This window comes from Siphateles boraxobius, unplaced genomic scaffold, assembly GCF_051911475.1.
Source record: "Siphateles boraxobius isolate OS27281-9 unplaced genomic scaffold, OSU_SipBor_1 76, whole genome shotgun sequence".
Taxonomy (NCBI): Eukaryota; Metazoa; Chordata; class Actinopteri; order Cypriniformes; family Leuciscidae; genus Siphateles; species Siphateles boraxobius.
The window spans coordinates 2,433,717-2,449,542 of NW_027509204.1; the positions used below are offsets into that span (position 1 = coordinate 2,433,717).

Sequence of the window (15,826 nt, forward strand, 5' to 3'; positions counted from 1 at the left end):
TTCTGGTCTAAAAAACGAAATATAATACCGAAAACACTCGACATGTAGACAAAACAAACATAACATCTTCCCAATCCCAAACACATATGTGACCGGTCACGGAAACTAGGGACACAAGTCGGTTCTGGGGCATTTTGAGTTATTCATAGATTCTGAAAGTGTAATCTCCAAGCTTTCCAACGATGTGTAACATGTGGAAATCTGATAATATTTGGAGAAGTTGTGGCCATTTGAAGCTAGGCACTTAAAAAAGCTCAAAGATGAGAAAACGACCTCTAAAGATTGTGCAGTTCTCACCTGTCTCTGCTGCTGGGAGTGACAATAGGGCTCATTTACATCTCATTTAGATAAGCCATACCCCCTGTAAAGCTCCCCCCTGTGCTTTACAGCTTTTTTTGCACTTCAAATGAGTGCACTTCTGCCGCACTAGGCGAAAAACAATTGTGCTGCCCCTCTATTTGCAACGTACCAGCAACAACACACAAAGACCAATAATGCCATATAGCCTACATGTAAGGCAAAACCAGCAACAACACACAAAGACCAATATGCCATATACTGTACATATAACGCAAAACCAGCAACAACACACAAAGACCAATATGCCATATACATATAACGCAAAACCAGCAACAACACACAAAGACCAATAAGCCATAGGTTCTACATATAACGCAAATAGTGCGCAACGCTCGTGTGCCCAAAATGTCAACAATATCAAAGTTTATGCAGGAGGCAAATGCCTGCTGGCATTTTTCTTTAAGCAGTCATGACAGGAATTTTCCAAATAATCACATTTCACCTCCTCAAATTACTGTTGCAAATCTCTTTACACCACTTTCTTATGTGCGTATACACACACAAAGAAATGTCCGCAAACACATTATATCATCAGCAGGTTCAGCATCTTAAATAACGACTAAAGAACAAATGAAGCTTAACTTACATTTCAGAAACGCGCACAGCGGGCCTTCATCGCAGCAAAGGTCTTAACTGCATCCTCTATTTCGATTCTCTGTGCCAGTTCATGTTCTATGGAGATTGTTGCCAGTCCATTAACTCTGTTCCCTGTTCAAAAAACGTTCCCCATTCAAAGCAATCGGGACGTCACATATGAAACAGACAGCCATCGCTGTCAGCGAGCCGAGCCGCCGTATTCAAGCACTGCGCCGCGCCCATACCTCCGGTTCAGTTTCCCGAGCCCACGAAGTGCGGCGAAAACATTTTCGGTGTAACTGCCACGGTTCATTTCGTCTGCGACAATCTTTGCGGCATCCATCTTCATTGAATTTTGATATCAGATATTATGCTGTGCTCTGGCAGGCTCTAAGTAGCCATGCGGTTCACTTGGAGGGCGGGGGCAAAAGCGCCGGGTTATTCAGTATGGATATACACACAGACAATTACACGCCACGCCCCTACTGCATGCTAGAATCTCCGAAAACAAGCCGATTTCAACCTCAAAATGTAAGCTTTTAAATATACCAATACTGCTATCTCAAACATGGAGAGGCTTCTTCGTGACTTCAATTAACAGATTCTGCAAAAAATGTAACATCACCAATATTGAAAAAAAAACTCTTCTTTCTCATTTTGCTCGAAAGTTGTGCTGCCGACTTGTGTCCCTGGTTTCTGTGACGGGTCACATATCAAGCTTATTTAAAAACCTTGAAAGCCTAAACACTCATTCAAAGTACCTGGAAAAGGGAGATAAACATAACCATAAGTTCCCGCGTCCTCAGCACAGCTGACTGAAAAATCTAACACACCAAGAGAGGCGGGACTTAAGCCAGAACAGCCAATCATCAGCCGGTCACACTGAGAGCCGGTGCCATGTTTGAGAGGGAGGGGGAGAGGAGGCGAGCAGCGAGCGCACACACAGAGCGGCCAGAGAAACGGAGGATCGACTGTAGTGAGGCGTTTCTGCAAAACTGCGGAAAAACTGCAGAAAAAGAGCGGGTGTTGAACCCTCTCACCGGGAAAAGTGTCCCCAAGAGGTGCAACGCCCCTGGTATCTACACTGTGTATGTAGAAATGTCTCATTCTAAGGTAATAAAAACATAGGCATGATATTGCATTTCTGTCAGCAGATCCTCCTAAATATTACACAATGCACCTTTAACTTCCTTTAGCACACAAATAATTTTGTTAGACATTTTATACTGCAAAAAGTGGTCAGGTGTTGATTGGGCAGCATTTATTGGGGTTATATTTGGTTACATTCTTGCAGGGGTATTTTCCACATGCATGTACCTGTGGGAGGCGGAGTCTTCTGGATGAATGCAGGATGATTGACAGGATCTCTTGGAGAAAACAGCAAATGGCACACTATAAAATAAAGATAGATAATTGTTAAAAGACATAAAAAAAGAATAATCACTGTCCTAAAACCCATTATTCATGATATTAAAAAGAGTTGGAGGATATGGAAGCATTTACCGATGATGACAACAGCAGTGGCAGCCAAAAGAGCGAATAAAGTGAAGAACATCACTTGATAGGAGTCAATAAACTGCTGAAGAATATTGGGCCCATCTGATCCATCTACTATTTGTGCTAAAAGAAAAGGTGAAGAAGCATGAGCATGAGCAGTCTGGTGTGCACCGGTGACAGCCATTATTAGACTGAATGCCAGTGGACGGTGCCATAATGTATTCATCAATAGTTATACATTATAAATAACTGCTCGAACTGAATATGACAGTCAAAAGGAAATTAATTTGCTTGTGTGACATCACAAATCCCACAACATCCTAACGAGCTATTTTTGGAGCTTGGTTAAATAAATGTTGTTTTCTGAGGAGGATGAGCTTAAGCTGAGCAACATGCAAGGCACTAGGGCTGGGCTGCATATCGAGTTTGTACAATATATCGATATTTTTTCCCCCACGATATGTAATGAGGCAATACCGTTTATATCGATACAGTAGTTTGATACGAGCACATCTGAAAAATAGTGGAGTACGCAGTGTGAGCTCCTGCAGTGAAAGAACAGTACAATTTGTCCTAAACATGACACAAGCTTATTAAGCACTTCAAAATAACTGGTAAGATAGTTAACAAGTTTAAAGCAGCTTGCCCTGTCAGATGCTGGGACAGATAGCCTACTGTTAGTGACTGAAAGATAAATACTTGCGCTGTTTAATGCGTTTGAGACGTGGTGCTTTCCTCCATGCTTAACTTACATTTCACTGGTATATTCTCCATCTGTAAATGCTCAAACAAATCAAACAAATATGTCCATTACACTGTCAGGAGAGGACGAGCTTCTGCAAATGTATCTCCGCTAAAATTCAAGCTTCCGTGAATGAGCGCCGCCGCGCGCATGCGCGCCAAACAGACGAGCACAATTGAACAGTAGCTTAATTCTGACTAAAATACATATAACTAAAATATTTGTTGTTGGAGACAATAAACGTGCCATATGTGGAATTTAAAACCTACAAGTATATTTTTATGGAAGTGACCATTATAATGGGGTAATCAAATGCAGGCCAATATAATTAGTTCGTGCTTTTGTTTTTATTTTAATTTTTAGTTTAGCCTTTAGTCATTTTTAAAAACAAAAGCATTATTTTTGTTTTTAGTTTGTAATGTTACAATGTTAGAATGTATTGTGATTTTAACCACCTTTTTGCACATAATATATTGCATAGCCTACATTACATTCCCTATATTTGTTTCCATATCCTTCAATATCAACATTGTTTGGATATCATTGAGCAGGATGTGAAATAACATTTTTTTTTAAATAAATACATTTTCTTTATCCAAATAGAAAAATGTAAAAAGTACCGAGATATATATCGTATATCGCCATTTAACTAAAAAATACCGAGATATGATTTTTTGGCCATATCGCCCAGCCCTACAAGGCACTATTTAAAAAATCCCGCAAATGTTAAATGATAATCAGATTTCTCATGTCATGACCCCTTTATCTACATGGCTACAAAATAATTATATGTTCTGAAACCGCTATTTTTGGCCATTCAATTGGGTGCCCAATAAGACACTACAATAAAAGACATCTTGTTAATGTAGTCTTGACCATAAAAACATTTCTTCCTATGCTATCAGACTGGTGTGGAGTAACAAACCTTGCACAGAAGTGGCGCTGGCTGCTAGATGCATGACGGACACAGGGATGAGCAGCACCTGATCACTGGAGCCGCTGCTCACAGACACTGACGCCGTCAGTGCTCCCTGCGGCTTCACCACACTAACCGTGTACCTGACGTAGCTCGGAAAGCTCTGGGAAACCTCCTTCTGCTCCACCACAACTGCAGGAGAACTGCTCTTCACCTGAACGTCACAGAGAGCCAATCAGATCCACACGTTATTTGAGCAATCTCAGACACATCAACACAAACAGCAGGGCAAGAGAAAGGTGCAAGCATTACGTCCAGCTGCTGCAGAGCGCCTGGCGTCCCGTAGATGGTCAGATCAGTAGACGTGTGCTGGTTACTCAGGATGATGTCCGTCTGATCCGCGTAGATGCCTGGATTGACAGGCAGTCGAGCGCTGATCTGATGACCGGTGAAGTGACCCTGCACACCGGCCGTGACGTCCACGTCAGTCATGGACATGCTCAACACCTTCACCTGCTGCTCATTCATGGGCTTGAAGCTTAGCGCACAGCTGTAGAAACCTGCCGGTCACAGGAGAAAAAGATGACGGGGTTAAACTTTGATTCATTCACTGAAATGTCTGAAGTCCAGGGCAGCCAGAGAGACCTGTGCTGGGGTCAAACGCGGTGCGAGTGTGGTAGACATCATGAGCAGAGAAGTCCACAGCGCTGCTGGTGAAGCGCAGGTGACAGCTGACGGAGGACTCCGGGTGGAGCAGAGCGATGCTGTCCGACTGGGACGAGGAGCAGATTCCTGAGGACACAACACAACAATTAATGATCAAATACAACAACACGTGTTTAACAATCTTTTACATGTGCATGTTCATTTAGCAGAGACTTTCAGTTCATTCACAGAATACAATTATTCAGCATTTGCGATCAAATCCATGTGTTGCTAGTCCTATTCAAATGTATTCATGTTTTTAGGGTGTACTATAATGTGTTTTCATACTTGATTGTTCAAAAAAACACAAGACTTCATAAAAGGCCATAATAGGACACATTTAAAGTGACAGTTATTTGAATGAATGTTAAATAAATGAGCTTAGCTAAATAAATACAAATAAGCTTCAACAGACAATGCCTAAAGCATCAAAAACACGTTTTAATAAGAAATCTTTAACACTCACTCTCACACAAATACGGATCCAAACTTCATGCTCACACAAGTACTCAAAACTATTTACTTGTGAGACTAACCTTTACTTGTAAGATTAAAAAAGCTTACTGTCTTTAGAAACCCAAGCTAATCTTTTAACATTATCAAGATAAAATTGCAATAATCAATGTATCGGCCTGCCCTATTCTGCACTAAGTTGATGATATATATATATTTTTAAATTATATAGATTTCTGTAGCTAATAAGAATTGCAAATAACACTGATCAGTTGTGTCATATGACAAACATTTCACTCTCAGGCCAAAGTGTGAAGACATTTGAATTAACATTATAATCACGTTGATCATACACATCAGGAGGTCAGTGACACACAACGTCGGACAAACACAGCACATAAGCATGACCCTTCATGAGCATGAAGTCAGTGTGAGGACTACAGTGTTTCAAGGAGTTATCTGTACCAATGAGGTTGCTCCCTGTGTCCCTGGTCGACATCAAGACTTTAGAGTCTCTGTCCTTCTTCACTGAGGGAGACATGACAGATGTCCGAGTTGCACCTTCAATTAAAACCTAAAGAAAATACAATGTTTCAATGCAATTACAATAATGACTGTCTTCAGTTTAACAGGAATCACTATTTAGACCACTGTCTTTTCATGATTCTTCCTAAATATCTTTGAAATATCTCCAAACGGAAGGAAGTGATTGTGATGAGTTTGGATGTCCCACAAGCGCTCACCTCTCTGTAAGTGCGGAGTTGTCCTGGGATGTCGTAGTAGACGGTGACGGTGCCCTTGTCTCTTGCCACTGCGGCTCCAGTCCTGGGATCAACCTCCAGCACAGCACTGGATGAGGAGCTCCACACACCCGACGCACCTGCCCATGACAAACACAACACGACACTTAAATACTCAATTGATTTAACGTCAAAATGCTCAGTTTGGGCTGAAATAAAGTAGTATGTAGTAGTTTTAGGCATCCGTGTCCTCTCTTACCCTCCTGATTAATAATCTGTGCAGAAAAACACACAACATCTCCCACGAGCAGCCGCTGGGCTTCGGCTGGATGAATGGCATGTTGGACGGGTAGAGCGATGAAGTCAGCGAGTCCTGCTTGCTCAGAGTCCCAAACTCCCAGAAGAGTCAGACCCACATTGACCGTACGGACCGTCAGCGTGCCGTTACTCGAACCCTTACCGACCTGCACCAAATCATCCCTGCACACATGATGTAGACCGTTAGAATCATTCATAAATAATAGATAAAATAAATATTTGTTTTATTAAAATTTATAAAAAATCATGGATCAAACTAAATAAAAGCATACCCACTGATTTTTATTAATATTCTATTGCATAAATATACATTTTAATTGTCTTTAATATACTCTATTATAATGTTCAAACACATTTGTAAATCAACATTCATTTGTGAAGAATCCTTAGGTCTGCAGATCTACTCCGTGTTACTTCTTCCACATTTACCACAGGCCATATAATGCATATCTATTAATATCCATTACTATTAAATTCAAGCATAACGTCTACACTGCAAGCATCGACACAGTAGACAGGTTTGTCAGCCTCCAGGACATTTTCTGTAGGCAAAAGTCAAAATCTACTGAATACACTGAAAAAGTGCAACTCTAGGATCTACTGATCAAACTTTTGTGCATTATTTTCCTGTTTTCTCTGTCTGCTTTAAAACAATCTGTATTGTAAAAAGTGCTATATAAATAAATGTGACCTGACTGGACGTTTTAGAGTGGCGTACCCCATGAGAGGTTTACGATCCTTCTGCGTACTCCCTCTCTTCCACTTAGACTGCATCATACCTTTCCCATTAAGATACAATATTTGCCCCCTAAATTGATTTTCCAGTGCATGTTTTTTACCTTTATGAATAGAGATTCAATAGAGAAATATGCAATGATGGTAAAAACGAAGTGATACTTTGAAATTTTAAACTAAAACCGCCAGTAGGTGGCAGTAAGTCACTGTCTTAAAGGTCCCATATTATGCCCCTTTTCACAAGATGTAAAATAAGTCTCTGATGTCCCCAGAGTGTGTATGTGAAGTTTTAGCTCAAAATACCCAACAAATCATTTTTTACAGCATTTTTAAAATGTCATTTTTTGGTGCTCAGAAAAACGCACTGTTTTAGAGTGTGCCCTTTAAATGCAAATGAGCACGGCACAGGGGGCGGAGATGATAATGATGATAATGATGATAATAATATCAGAAACTCTCAGTAACGGTGTTCATTTCGACCCGGAGTCTGAGTGCTGTATAGAGATAGAACAGGTATAGTTTACGGTTATAACGTATTTGTCATCTGCTTGTATGTATCCACTATTAATAGCCTACAAGTCTGCTGTTTCGGACCAGGTCCGAATGATGATCAAACATATACTGAGTTTAATAAAGTTTATTGTACATAACACAAAAGATGAAGCGTCAGTTTTACTTCAGAAACTCACCGTAAGAGCTGAGTAAACGGTAAGATATAAGAAGTGCGCAAGTACATAAACGAATTTCAGTAGAGTTGAGGGAGCATTTTCTTTAAAAACAAAATAATTCCACCTTGTCTTCAGCGGCTGCCTCAGATTTCGGGAGTAAATAGAGAGAGCTATGTGGATTAATACATCCAGCCACACAACACCTACAACGCTGGGAGAGATTCTCGTCAGTGCAGCAGCTGTGAACTCGATCAGGGCGGGTCTATGTTAGAACGGCAGTGTCTGTGAACACTCGTGGGCGGGGCCTGTACTTAGTGACGTCACTAAAACTGCATTCTGAAAACAGGTCGCTGGGAGACACTGCTGATGATTTATGGGGATTAATAAAAATGGAGTGAGTGGATTTTTATCACTATTGAGTGGTTATGTACACACACTGCCAACACACATTTATGTCCAAACAGCATGCAAAAGTGAATTTTGCATAATATGGGACCTTTAATGAGCATCTAGTAATTCATTCATCAGTAATGAAGCAACTCGCTGCATTTATGAATTAATCATTCAATGAATGACTCTCAGATTCGTTCAAAGCTTCAGAATTGTTCACGAAACAGATGTGTGCTGTAGTTCTCCTGTGGCTTTTGTTAGGACTATTATTTAAATAGTACTGTCAGTATTCACTCTAAACACAGTAAATAAATATTATCAAAACAAAGTATACGTTTTGTTTGTTGACCTGTTGTATGATCTGTTGTATAATGTCACGTTTGCAATAGTGTGTATCGTGTGCAATCGTGTGAATATTTGGGAACAATTGCATTCTTGCTTGTCATCAACAAAGGGTATGTTTAAGTCTTAAATCGATCTCAATCCACTGTGTATATATTTGTTCTTCATGCGAGTACATAGCAAATCTCGCTACATTACTGCCTTTCTAGACAATGTACTTTTGTAAAAGAGGGGATTTGCTAAGGCAACAATACTCTGCACACAACCTATAACATGCTTGATTGGATGTCATGCATTTACAGTATTTTTGCCAGTTGGAAATACGTTCAGTTTTGATATTTTAAGGTAGTGTAGAATTACACTAATTACATGAATGGCAGGACTCAGCATTCCGACGTGTACCACATTCTGTCACCTCACGTACCCCTGTTTGGGAAACACTGATCTAACCCATAAAAATGACTTACTTTGATACACTTTATAAGGCTAATAATCAGATTAAATGACATTTTAGACGTGCATTAAAGAGATAATTTAGATTTTCTCACATGAAGCACATTAGTTAGGTAATGTGAAAAAAATCTTTTTATAGCACGAACCGCAAAAACAAAAACATTAACATTTTCCTGTGATTGTGATTCCTGTGTAAATTCATTGACAGTCTTGCATTAATATATTACATCGGCCTACATTTAATGTCCTGTGAAACTTGTCTATTTGGATTTCAAACCACATTTGATGCTTCGGATGCTCCATTTCTCTGTGTGGTAAAAAGATCATATATTTTAGTATCAAATTACTTATAATTTTATCACAGTATATGGGCGTGTCACCCATTCTTATATTCATTTAAAAAATAAAGCCGATTTTATATGGTAGAAATACACTACATAAAATATCATACTTCAAGTTACAGAGTTTGTGATGACAGTCAAGAGAAGTAAAAAATGGTGAAATATGTTGCATTAAAGGATAATTCCGGTATTTAACACTTTGAGTCTGTTTTGTAGTTTGTTTTGGATGAACTAGAGTGGTGAACACAGACATTTTGAAAATGGGTCCTCTCTCGACCTTTTGATTATTTTAGAAACGTCTTTGACCGCTTCAGAGTGGCTGTCTATGGGAATGCACAAACATTTCCTAAAAACAACCCTTAACGTTCGTTTTCAAAACTGTGCAACTCACCGAGTGGTTAGTGGTGTTCGTTGATGATTAAAAACAAATATATCGGCTAGGGTTGTAACGATATATCGTGGTACGATGTATCGCGATGCAAAAATGTTACGATATGTATCGTAGAGTTATGGCGATTATTTTTTTTAAAACTATATGACGTCCGTTTTATTCTATTGGTTGAGTTACCGCACCCGCGTCACGCTTGCATCACTGCATTCACGCTCAAATGAATCGCTTGAACTGAGCAGTAGCAGGGCAAAATGAGTTTGACGGAAATTGAAATAGAGGAAGGTAAAAAAACAGACAAAACACGAACTGTGTGTAAATACTGTAAAGAAACACTGTTACAGTTATACACGACGTCGTACACAACAAATATGATGTGTCATTGAGTGCTTGAAGTGGGGGAAAAAGGTGCCAGTACTCTCTTGCATTGGCAAATCATGAAATTTTAGGTTTCTACAGTGAAACACAAAACTTGGAGATATTGCTGGTACAACAACAATTTATTGTTATTAACAACATAAATGTATTTAAACAAGTCTTGCGTGTGTGTGTGTTTGTGTGTGTGTGTGTGAAAACGGAACTCCTCCAAGTCTGCAAGTCCAAAAATTTATGGTGAAATTACAGCATTTTATTTCATTAAATGCATTTATGGTAAGATTATTATATTTTCATGTCAATCTGTAATCATGTTGACCACGAATCATGCGCTGTAACTTTAATTCAGCGCGTGCAGCACAGCAGAAATAGTCTCTGTGTGGAAACGATCGCTGTACTGCTGTATAAATTGTCTCTGTGTATACACACCGTTCCTGGAACGGATCGCTGGAGCGCATCCGCGTGCAGTGTGAAAGCTCTAGTCTAACCTGTTAACATGGGTGCGGAAAAAATACGCACCACAAATTCGCGTAGTATAGTGGTAGTATAGCCTACCGGCTACATGCGAGAAGCGGTATGCAAGAAAAAGTGCAGGTACGCTTAAGAGTAAAATGTAGAAGTGCCGGTACTGCGTACCGGTGAGTACCGCCCCACTTCGAGCACTGGGTCATTTAAAACGGCACCACAAAGACGCACTCCAGCAAAGAGAGTGGAAGAAGGACAATTGTATAGACGACATCTATACAACGTAGTGGTTAGTGACACCTAGTCAATTGTTAATTTTACATACAGAAGGTTAAACTAAATCTTGATTTATATTTAAGTATTGTAAATTCTTTAAGTTGTATGTATAACAGGACATTTATTGAACACTGTTAATGTTAAATAAATCTGTTATTTGATTTTCAGTAATTTTTTAAAATTTTGTTCAAAATATTGTGATACATATTGTATCGTGAACCCAGTATCGTGATACGGATCGAATCGTGAGCTGAGTGTATCGTTACACCCCTAATATCGGCGCAATGTAGGATTTCAATCCGTGGTATTTGCTATATTGGAACTATTTTTCAGATACCTCACAACCGCAAATAAACTTCCGCTCGATATTTGAGTCTGAAGCGTTAGCACACTCCCGACCACTTGATCCCGACCACCTGACCATTTCCAAAATTTCTGTGTTCACCACTCTAGTTCATCTAAAACAAACTACAAAACAGACTCAAGGTGTTAAATACCAGAATTATCCTTTAATGCTTACTTGTGCAACAAAGATTGATGCAAAATATTTAGTCCATGCTTGATAATATCTGTAAACATTAAAATATTATTCTATGTTAAATATACAAGTTTTTTAGGGGTGGCAACACTGATTTTTCTTACAGTGTAGGGATTGTGTAAGTGTTTGCATGTCATGTAGATGGTTTGATTTCCTGATTTCGCTGCACCTGTTGGTGGAGAAGCTGAGCAGGGAGTTGTGGCTGTGTAAGGTTTCTCCTGTGCTGTCGTGGAAATGAACGGTGAAGGTCAGAACGGCTCCCAGCGGAATGGTGGACAGAGTCTCTCTGTTAGACGTGTACATCACTGGACTCGTGCTCAGACGCAGGTATGATACGGTCACCACCTTAAACAACAAAACACAAACACTGAATGTTTTGGTTATTATTTCCGAATCAGCAGTCAAGAACTACTGTGAATTACAAAATATAAATATGCGAGTGATAATGTGCAGTCAGCCAGTCATTAGCCGCTAAAAATCACGAAACGTTTATTAAACTGCAATTTAAGTTACTTATCCTCTATTTTGTTCACCATTAAGAAACGTTTATTAGGTTCTGTAAAATGCACTTAAAATTTAATAAAAAGATAATCTGTTTGAAGACTGTATTGCACTTGCATAGCATCATGCATTTGGCAGTGTTACCTTCACAGCGATGATGATGGTTTGATTGACACCGAATGTTTCCTGCGAGCTAATCTGTAGCGATGCTGTTCCTGTCAGAGATCCAGATGTCAGAAGACCTTTATCATCCACTTGAATGAGAGCAGCTCTGTCCGGACAATCCAGCACACGGTATGACAGGGACCCCTGTCCATCTCTACAGGAAACAACACACAGTTGACACGCAGAGAAATACAAAAAAAACACAAACAAAAAAACAAAACACAAACTGAACCAAAAATATGCATTTTGTCTGTCAAGTTACTTAATATTATTCAATGGATCTCTGGAATACTTAAATCTATGGAAGCTTGTTTCCGCCACAGAATAAAAAATAAAAAAGGTAATTGTGAGTTTTTCCTAAATGATCAGAATTGTGTGATATAAAGTCGAAATGGCGAGTTATAAACTTGCATTGTCATGATTATGTTGTCTGCTATATCTGATTCTTATTTATTATTGGTTGATAAAAATATTATTAAAATTAAGATACAATTCATACAAAATGAAATTCACTTTAAAGAAAGGCCTTTTACAAAATGAAACTTAATTAAGTGGTCAATGTCTGACTCCTGATGCATCCCATCTTACTCGTGCTGTTCAGTTTTCATTATCAACGTAAAAAAAATAACATTATAATATCTTAACAAATATAAACTAATGCACTTATTTAATGAACTCGGGGCAAAATGCATCCTCGCAGCAGTGAGTGGGTGGTTGTTTCGGAGATGCGAAATTAGATTAGAGTTGTTTCCATCTCTCGCGGTCACCTTTTTTATTGCAACATTTACAAATTACCTCGTCAGTATTTACCGCCTCTCCCTTCTTTCTCTCTCTCTTTCTCCTCCACACTGTCACTTGATGACAAATACATAAGCATTTTTAGGCATTGAATAAATGATATTTATATATTATGTATAAGTGCCGGTAATGACGGTATTGAAACTGATACCGTTGCTATTTTAAGACCCTGCATGTATACGATATTACCGAAATACCGCCCAACCCTAATGCATGAATTGAGCTGTATCTATATGCATGTGTTGAGCTGTATCTATATGCATGTATTGAGCTGTATCTATATGCATGTGTTGAGCTGTATCTATATCTATATGTGTTGAGCTGTATCTATATGCATGTATTGAGCTGTATCTATATGCATGTATTGAGCTGTATCTATATGTTTTAGGGAATGGAGGAGGAGCCAACTGAGCAAAGAAGCGAAATTGAAAGGCAGAGGATTTACGGAGTAGACAAAGAGAGACATATATACGTTATATATATATAGAGAGATATATTATTGCTAGTTTTTGGAAGAGTTTGAGTAGATTTTGAGAGTAGTTTAGGAGTAGTGTAGATAGTTTAGGAGTAGTTTAGGTAGTTTAGGAGTAGTGTAGATAAACTGTTTTGAGGAGTGTTTACCTTTTGTATGGTATATTTGCACTATTAAGGAACCCTGGGGATACTCTGGGAATGCAAGGCCTTAAATATAGCTCTCTGTATAATTGTGTGCACAACATTTTTTAAAAAGTGGCTAAGCTAAAAAGAAAGAAAAAAGCCTATGGCTACACCCGCTTTTTTTTTGTAAATCATATTTTTTTGTATCTAACTTGATTATATCTGAATTGTACCTGTATATGTTGACATTTACAACTTGTGTTTACATTTTAAACCTTTTAAAATGCTTCATTGAGCATGTTTGTGTTTTTTGTAGTAGAAAAGCTATTGTTTTTCTATTCGGATTTTGTGTTTTTTGTGTGATTTTGGGTCCAGTATGTTGATACAGTACATCAAAGTGAAAAACTAATTGTCTGGTCATATAGGTGATGTTGTGCTGAAAAAAATTATACCAAACATTGGTATGGTAAACATTTGTTTATGTCGCAAAATAAAATAAAAAGTACTCAAAAACGGCCAAAATAGCCCAAGACTCCGAAGGGTTAAATAAGAGATCTAGCGCTAAGTGTGATGTTTTTGAAATCAAGCTGAGCGCTCATTGCCGCGGCGATCGGTTGCATGGATACAGTGTTCTCTTGTGGCTCACGTTCAGTGTTCTCAGTCTTCACTCGGACTCGCACTTCAATCTATCGCCGGAGACTCTCTATTCATTCCGGTGAAATCAGAAAATAAAATCCACACAAAGGTGTCCCTGCTTGATATAGACTGTAACCACTGATGAACAAATTCAGTTTTGATGAGATAAATAAAAAACTATTTGAGTGCGGATTAGAACCCGTAACCTCTGACACGCTTGGCAAAAGATCTACCGCTAGACCATTTAACTCAAACCATATCTGCGGATCGATGGATTTATTTACGGGTTGAGCAGAGAGGCTGCACAGAAATGCACTCAAAATGCACATCCGAATGCGTCTCTGTCCTTAGCACATTTCAAACCAAACTGACGCCTGTGGTAACGCACCGCATTTACTGTCCAGTAACGTTAACGGCGTTATTCCAAACACTGTTGAACTGTATCTATATGTGTTGAGCTGTATCTATATGTGTCGAGCTGTATAGACATTCACCATCTTCATTATATCTGCATGTATCCGACATTTAGGATGGGGAAAAAAAAGTGTTCAGTTTGTACATAAACCTTTATGCTCAACTATTAATTTTAAAGCCGTTTTATAAGTTTGTATTTATAGTGATAAATTTCACCTCTACACGAGTGGGTTGCTCGTATGGTGATCATTCAAATTATTGTTTTGTGATTTGAGAAATTTCTCAGATTTTAAGAGTTCTATGTTGTATTTTATTTTTGAGCTGTATCTATATATGTTGAGCTGTATCCATATGTGTCGAGCTGTATCTATATGTGTCGAGCTGTATCTATATGTGTCGAGCTGTATCTATATGTGTCGAGCTGTATCTATACATGTAGGAGCACTCTCCGGGCTCCTATGTAAGGATGTTATTTGTGGATTTCAGTACATGTCGGATTATCTATACATGTCGAGCTTAATCTAATGTCGAGCTGTATCTATACGTGTCGAGCTGAATCTATATCTGTAGTGCTGTATCTATACGTGTCGAGCTGATCTATATCTGTAGTGCTGTATCTATACGTGTCGAGCTGATCTATATCTGTAGTGCTGTATCTATACGTGTCGAGCTGATCTATATCTGTAGAGCTGTATCTACAGGTCCTTCTCAAAAAATTAGCATATTGTGATAAAGTTCATTATTTTCCATAATGTAATGATAAAAATTTAACTTTCATATATTTTAGATTCATTGCACACCAACTGAAATATTTCAGGTGTTTTATTGTTTTAATACTGATGATTTTGGCATACAGCTCATGAAAACCCAAAATTCCTGTCTCAAAAAATTAGCATATTTCATCCGACCAATAAAATAAGTGTTTTTAATACAAAAAAAAAAGTCAACCTTCAAATAATTATGTTCAGTTATGCACACAATAGTCAATACTTGGTCGGGAATCCTTTTGCAGAAATGACTGCTTCAATGCGGCGTGGCATGGAGGCAATCAGCCTGTGGCACTGCTGAGGTGTTATGGAGGCCCAGGATGCTTCGATAGCGGCCTTAAGCGCATCCAGAGTGTTGGGTCTTGCGTCTCTCAACTTTCTCTTCACAATATCCCACAGATTCTCTATGGGGTTCAGGTCAGGAGAGTTGGCAGGCCAATTGAGCACAGTAATACCATGGTCAGTAAACCATTTACCAGTGGTTTTGGCACTGTAAGCAGGTGCCAGGTCGTGCTGAAAAATGAAATCTTCATCTCCATAAAGCTTTTCAGCAGATGGAAGCATGAAGTGCTCCAAAATCTCCTGATAGCTAGCTGCATTGGCCCTGCCCTTGATAAAACACAGTGCACTAACACCAGCGGCTGACATGGCACCCCAGACCATCACTGAC

General features: G+C 38.9%; 1 protein-coding gene across 1 annotated transcript in view; it reads right to left on the reverse strand.

The window, feature by feature from the left end:
- Window positions 1-15,826, reverse strand: part of nup210 (nucleoporin 210) — an 87,197-nt gene that overhangs the window by 8,434 nt on the left and 62,937 nt on the right. Inside the window, exons 30-39 of the mRNA XM_077217748.1 lie at window positions 11,924-12,098; window positions 11,448-11,623; window positions 6,249-6,469; window positions 5,993-6,129; window positions 5,715-5,823; window positions 4,737-4,883; window positions 4,404-4,651; window positions 4,101-4,305; window positions 2,440-2,556; window positions 2,254-2,328 (exon numbers count right to left, since the gene is read on the reverse strand). Of these exons, the coding sequence (XP_077073863.1) occupies window positions 2,254-2,328; window positions 2,440-2,556; window positions 4,101-4,305; window positions 4,404-4,651; window positions 4,737-4,883; window positions 5,715-5,823; window positions 5,993-6,129; window positions 6,249-6,469; window positions 11,448-11,623; window positions 11,924-12,098 (1,610 nt within the window). The remainder of the gene's footprint in view (window positions 1-2,253; window positions 2,329-2,439; window positions 2,557-4,100; window positions 4,306-4,403; window positions 4,652-4,736; window positions 4,884-5,714; window positions 5,824-5,992; window positions 6,130-6,248; window positions 6,470-11,447; window positions 11,624-11,923; window positions 12,099-15,826) is intronic.